General features: G+C 37.1%; 1 protein-coding gene across 2 annotated transcripts; it reads left to right on the top strand.

Moving 5' to 3' along the window:
- Positions 1–2,105: 2,105 nt before the first annotated feature.
- Positions 2,106–5,772, top strand: RPL22L1 (ribosomal protein L22 like 1). 2 transcript variants are annotated; one of them, XM_006910829.3, is made up of 4 exons: positions 2,106–2,233; positions 4,081–4,170; positions 4,330–4,451; positions 5,515–5,772. In XM_006910829.3, the coding sequence occupies exons 1-4, from the start codon at positions 2,225–2,227 to the stop codon at positions 5,657–5,659; spliced, it is 366 nt and encodes a 121-aa protein (XP_006910891.1). In that variant the 5' UTR covers positions 2,106–2,224; the 3' UTR covers positions 5,660–5,772. The 2 variants fall into 2 exon arrangements, with proteins under 2 accessions (XP_006910891.1, XP_006910890.1); XM_006910828.3 differs by having other exon boundaries at positions 2,107–2,233; positions 4,078–4,170.
- Positions 5,773–7,070: the final 1,298 nt, after the last annotated feature.

The following is a 7,070-nucleotide window of genomic DNA, read 5'->3' as shown; positions in this document are numbered from 1 at the left end:
AAGTATATTAAAGATACTTATTTTATATTCTGTATCTTATAATTCCAATATATACAGTCTCTTATTTGGGTCTGATTTTATAGATTTTGGGGGTTGATTTTCACTCATGGATGAAATTTATGATTTTCATCCCTGTGTTATTTAGTGGTTTAAAAAAATTGTCAGCTTTCTTTCTGCAAGTTTATCTCAGGGTATTCTTCGTGCTTAGATTTAACGTGTATCTCTCCAGAGAGTATTTGCATTTGCTTCTGCCTGGCACTATCAAACCAAGCACACTTTAAACTACATTTTTAGGTTGCAGCTTTTTCATGCTATTTGAGCAGAGCTAATTCTAGACCCAAACTCCTATCCACATGCCCTTGTCATTTCTGCCTCTAAAAAAATTCTTTTACTTTTCTACCAGCTTAACCATGCATTAGTAACTATTTATAAAATCATACTTTAGCTAGTTTTTTAAATACTACATACATATGAAGGGCTTCCACTGTGAATTTAATCTGCCATATTGTCCTATATTTTATTTTACTGATCTATTCAGGCTCCAGTATCATGTAGATCTAACATCTGAAGTTTATAATACACTAGAAATATGTCTTATCATATATTACAGTATTTTACATTTGAATAACTGGAAGGAAAACTTCTCCCTCATTATTCTAAATTGTCTTGGCTCTTTTCAGACACTTACTATTTCATATATTTTAGAATCATTGTCAAAATATATATCTGTGGGGGCATTAACAGGCACTGTATTAATATATACTGTCTCTGTGTAAAATTTGGGAAGAATTGAGTTATTTACAATATTTAATCATGCCATCTGCATATTTATGGTTAATATTTTTAAGTTTTTTCCTAATTAAGAGAAATTTTTTTTCTATTATAGTTTCTAACTAGTTATTTTGGGATTACTAGTTATTTTGATACACATTGTTTTTAATATCCCCTTTGTACAAATAACTTAATAGTTCTTAAGGGTTTTTTGGTCAAAACATGGAAGGCTGCCAAAAACAAGCAAAAAAATGATAAAAGCCTCAAATAATGACTTAATTTCAAAATATTCAACAATACAAGGATCATTTTACTCTGCAGCTTGGGCAGCCCTTAAGGAGGAAATAATTGCTCTTTATTTTCCCCTAAATGTTTTGAAAAGAAATGAAATTATTGTGGTTCGTGAGGCGAAGAACAAAAAATCTTGAAAATGATTTCTAGGAATTCCATACCTCTATTCATAGATACAATGTATGCTTCTTTAAAGCATAGTTCTCACTATTACTAATCTGTCATAAAAGACATCCATAGTTGTCACTTTCTATGGTCACTCTCCAAATTAAAAACAAAAGTCCACCCCTACCCGCTACCTCTGCCCCCCACCCCAGTGTCATAGTTTCACACACACACAAAAAAAATACTGCAAAACTCTGAGAGGTATGGCACTTTCATGATATGACGTCAATTTACAATCTTTCAAAGCTCAAAACCTATTTTTTTTTCCTTTTGTCAAGACTGTAATCACCCCACCCTCGTGTGCATTATACATTTTAGTAGTTTGGTCTCAGAAAACATTCGTTGAATTTTGACTGGGAGGTACTTAGGTTGGGCGTCAGTCCTAGGGTAAACTCTAAAACCATGATAAAATAAACTATATGCAACATGTGAACAAATGAGCACTACGTGGTTTTCTTTTAAAGGTTTATTTCCCCCAGAACCTAGTTTATTTTGACTCCCCGAAACACTGATTTCCCTCAACAGTCATTTAGAAAATAAGGCATAAACAAAACAGATCTCGAAATAACTTTTTTGCTAAAGGACTATAATTGTAGTAAGATACAGTTGATCTCAGAACGATCTGAGACAATGCTTTGCCCTGATCGAAAAGAAGACCCAGAAGATCAGTAAAAGATTCCTACATCCCTCGGGTGTGTGTATCTGCGTGCGGGTAATTGCGGGGCCGCTGTAGTTAACGCGCGCTTGTCGTCACCAGCGGAAAACCGTGAATCATTTCAACCACTGCCGCTAGGGGGCGCTTCCAGAAAACCTGACTGCCTGCTGACCCTACACTCCCCCGGTTTCCTGGGTTACTGGCCTCCGCGCTCCTCCCCAAGTTCTTTCTCTTCCGCTAGGCGAAGATCTTACGTTCTCGACGCGTGACGCAGCACGCTTAGATATAAATACGTGCCAGTGCGCTGCCGCTTCCTCTCTGATCGCACGGCCGCCTTTCAACATGGCGCCGGTGAGTGTGCGTAGTTTCTCAGGGAGTGTCTTACCCCAATGTAGATGATTTTCGCATCTGGCGAGTTGGGGATTTCTCGTTGAGAGATAGAGGGAGGGTAGAAATGGAGGCTGGGTCAGGAATACAACCAAGATGTTACGGCTCTAAGTTTTTCCAAAATTTCTGGCGACTGCCATGCAGTCTGGTGGAGTTGGAGCTGGGCCCGGCCTTGGCTTAGGAAGGGTGGTCGTGCGGGGCGTAGGGAAGGAGGCACGACGATGAACGGAGCTGGTGGGACAGACGAGACTTGGCTTATTTTATCCCTCGCGCTTGGTAATGCTGGTGCTACCGTATTTATTTACTCTAGTTAGGAAATGGGGGTAATCGGTCGGGTCTGGGCGGAGGGAGGTTCGAGACGCGCGCCACTCCCGAGATAGCCCCGATTACAAAAGTTCCAGAGAACTTTAGAACTAAGTTGGGGAAGCAGTTTCTTCATTACTTCATCAGGGAATTATTGTAAAGGTACAAGCCACACGAATGTGCTTCGAAGATTATAAGTTATTGATCATGCAACCAGTAAGATGTTAAAACCGGTCCAGAGAGCATTTGGAAAATTAGGTGTGTGTCGGACATTTACCAAAAAACGTGTTAGGATAAAATTGCTGGGTTATATACAGAACTGGCGATGCCCATGGAGGCCATGAACCACGTGGGATTATCTGTTCCACAAGGCAGTGTTTCCAACTCCTAAATTAAAGCCCCAATAGAGCTTATATTGCCCAGTTAAACCAGCTCATAGTAATCTAATACAAGTTCCAAATTTTGGATAAATTTTTTGGGGGGATGACACAAGTTCCTCAACTAAAAGCAAACTGGCGGTAGTACTTGATATCCACTTTGGTGGCTATAATTTAGAGATGACATCCTCTGATAAATAGTGATTTGTTTGTTTTCATTACATTGTGTGGATACATATTTTTAGTAGCCACAGCTCCATTTTACTTGTATAGCCTAATTACCTGGTATCGATCTAAAAATTTTAGGTGTGGAAAACTTGTTACATTTTTAAAATTAAAAAAATCTTTACCAGACTAAAGGTTCCCCCGCCCTTCCTTTTGCTCGCTTATAACAACATAGGGGCTGAATTCTCTGTACATTGAGTTGGAATATCCTATTCTAGCATGTAATTGAGTTTGGATTAGGTGTACTATCTGTTCCCCAGCCACAATGGGGATAGCAGTAGTAAAGCGGAACCTGACTATAGAAACAAGTACTTGGTCATTTAAAGTTGGACATCAGTGGTGGAGGGGAGCTCATAAAACATTTCTCGATAAATTGGACAAAGTGGGCTTGTCTAGAGGTACAACCCAACCTAGGTGGATGTTTCTAGTTCTACCTTGCTATAGAATGTAGATTGATCCTCGTAATCTTTTCCATTTGTCAAAATAGGATTCTTTGGAAGCTTTTCTTGTATTATTCCAACACAATTTTCTTTACAAAAAAATAGTTTACAGGTTCATTTGGAAGAAGAAATAGCTGATGTTTTTAAAATTGTTTTGGGATCTTGATGAACAAAACCATATACTTAGTTTTCTTGAGTTTTGGCATTTGTGAGACCCGGGAATGGGAAATTTCCATTAGATTTTACAAAAACTTGGTTTAAACCAAGTAAAAGAGGATCCTGCCTTCAGACAGCTTGGTTTGTTTTTAAAAGGAATATCTGATCTTAAGCAACTTCAGAATTGTGCACCATATTATGTATATAATCTCGGTACATTGTATGATCATTGCACTATTACAGATTGTATATCGAGTGAATAAATTGATTTTATTTAGAGAGTCATAATTATGTTAACTTTCTGTAGCAGAAAGTCAAGAAGCCTAAGAGGTCAGTCTGGAAGTTTGGTTTGGACCTTACTCATCCAGTAGAAGATGGAATTTTTGATTCTGGAAATTTTGTAAGTATCACTATTCAGTTTTTATCATTGTAGTGTTCTTAATAATGATTAAATAATGTAATATTTGATTTTAACCTAAGCTCTATTCCTAGGGTACCTTCCCTAGTGAATATCTAGGGTTTTCTTCCCTAGTTGTGCATTTTTTCTGTTTTAAAATAGGAACAGTTTCTACGGGAGAAAGTTAAAGTCAATGGAAAAACTGGAAATCTTGGGAATGTTGTTCACATTGAACGTGTCAAAAATAAAATCACAGTCGTTTCTGAGAAACAGTTCTCAAAAAGGTTGGTATTTGTTTTCTATAATGTTTTAGTGAAATTATGATATTGAGTATTTTATAGAAAATTAAATCCTATTCTCTATATGCAAGAATAGTATGTTGATGAGGTCAGTGACATGTATTGAAAAGTACTTTGAACTTTACAAGGCCTATATAAGTTATTAATAATACCACTTTCGTAGGCTAGTTGTCAGTAATTTATTTGGAGAATACAGGCAAGTTATGTCTAGACCTCTTGTCCAGTCACTCATAGGCCCTGTAATCCAAATTGTATGTAAAATAATCACTAGGGATTCAGAAATGAAAGGTGATATCCTTGAGGATCTTACAGACGTGCAGATAAATACAAAAAGCAATTCTGTGATTGCTGTATTGAAAGTAGAGATAAGGAGGGCACAAATATTTGCAGAGAACCCGAGATAGCGTTTCCTGTGGAATGATTTATTCCTAGCAGAGGGGGCAGCATTAACAAAGGGCAGGGAGGCTTGAGGAATGATTGGTAGTAAGGAATTGCTGTAAAGTGTAAATGGAAGGGAGCGGCTGGAGTGATGAAGTTAAACCATGCTGAAAGCTTTTTATAAGCTTTTTACATGCTAGTTGCAAAACTTGATAATCTTGAACTTGTGAGTGGCTCTGTGCTGTAGACAAGTTGCTTATTGCTCCAACATGGTTGAGGTTAGGGGAGGTTAATAGTATAGGGAATGTTGACATATTAGTATAAGAAATTTTTGAAGAATGAAACTGTTTAGTTTAAAAAAATAATCTGGCAGACTGAAGAAGGTGCTGCTCTGTGCTGCTCTTCTACATACTGGCTTCCAATATAAGAATATTAGTTTATTTTAGGGAGATGGGAGAATAAGGGTTTTATAGGGTATAAACTGATGCTAATTGGGGTTGAAAGGCAACCTTATTTATATCCCTAGCAATCTTATACAATGGTTAATGCAAATAAAGTATTGGAGGGAACTGGGAACACAGAAGATTAATATAATAGTGTACATCTTCTATATGGTAAACTTTTCCATAGTAGGTATTATATTAATGAAATTGATGATTTTATTTTAAAGGTATTTGAAATATCTTACCAAGAAATACCTGAAGAAGAACAGTCTTCGTGATTGGCTTCGTGTGGTTGCATCTGACAAGGAAACGTACGAACTTCGTTACTTCCAGATTAGTCAAGATGAAGACGGATCTGAGTCTGAGGACTAGACAAAGCTGCCCTCTGTAGGATTTTGCTTATGAAACCAAATGAAACATACAAGAGAACATCTAGAGATGGGCTTAGTATATCAGTGAATAAAAAGTAATGTACTCTACGTTAAGCTTCTGTCTCATTTAAATGTATGCTGTTTACATGATGTTGGCTATCCTTGATAGTTTCTGTAAGCAATATTTAAATATAGCTAATGGAATTTTTTCCAGGATTTCTGAAGTTTATTGCTTTTACAAATGTTATCAGGTTAAAAATATGTAGCATTGTATAGGAAGTAATGAAGCACAATTAGGGGTATAACTCATAAAACATTTAAAACTTTTGACAGTCTCAGATATTTGTGTGCAGTTAGTAAATGTGCTGTCGAGTGCTTAGAACGGTTCTTGCATGTAGGTGCAGTGCTCAGTATTGAATCATTCGTGCCCTCTGCTTCAGAGGATGTTAACTTTCTAATTAGAATAAAGGCTCTGGAAGAACATGATACTGCTCTAAACCAGGGTTTAATTGCCTTTTAGAGATCTCCAACCAGATTCCTTGTAGGCAGTAGAAACCCAAAACCATCAAATCTGAATTCCTATCTTACCCACTAAATTTTACATATTCCTTGTCTGAAAAATTATAATTTACTCAGACAATTAGAATCTTTTCTCCTTAATCCTTGCTGATCATTCTAAAAATGTAGGTTATCTGTTACTTAAAACTCAATTGATGAACCTTTTCCCCCAAATAAATTGGCCTTTGACAGTTCTTTAAGCAGAATGGTTTGGCAAAATCCAGGTTGCAGCAGATGAGAATAATGGGAGGAAGGTGCTAGCACCATATAAATTTCTTTGATTTCCAAAGTGGTGGTGTCAATACCTTGGGTGCTTAGATGAGCCATGGTCCCTGGTACCAGTAGAAATGTTGCCAAATGGTCTTGATTATTCTAACCAAACAGAATTGGTTTGGGGAGTGTTTGAAATGAGTTTTAACTCTTGATTATTTTTTAAGAGTTCTCCATTGTTAACATACTGCCCTAATGTAGCAACTCTTCAGTTCTTTCCCAGATACTTGGTAATAACTTCCTAACCTAACTCTCCTATTCTTTGAATTGTTCATGTTTTCTACCAAAGTTACCAAATCCTACTGTGTGCTTCCTCTGCTGAGCATTGTGGATAAATGGAGTAAACACTCAACCTGATGTGTTAACGATATGGTGAAGGAAACTGTCCAAATAATCAAAAACGAGTCAATTGAAGAGAGGTTTGACATGGTCAAGGAAGGCTTTGAGGAAGTGTTTGAGCTGACCTAGAACAGGCAAGGTAATACCTGGGTAAAGGGAAAAAACGGGTGTTCAGGACGAGAACAGCTTGGTAAAGTTCCCAGAACACTGGAATCTGGCATGGAGTGGTTATAAGAAGAATCTTG

Source organism: Pteropus alecto, unplaced genomic scaffold (genome assembly GCF_000325575.1).
Source record: "Pteropus alecto unplaced genomic scaffold, ASM32557v1 scaffold33, whole genome shotgun sequence".
Taxonomy (NCBI): Eukaryota; Metazoa; Chordata; class Mammalia; order Chiroptera; family Pteropodidae; genus Pteropus; species Pteropus alecto.
This window is presented reverse-complemented; position numbering and strand designations above follow the sequence as displayed.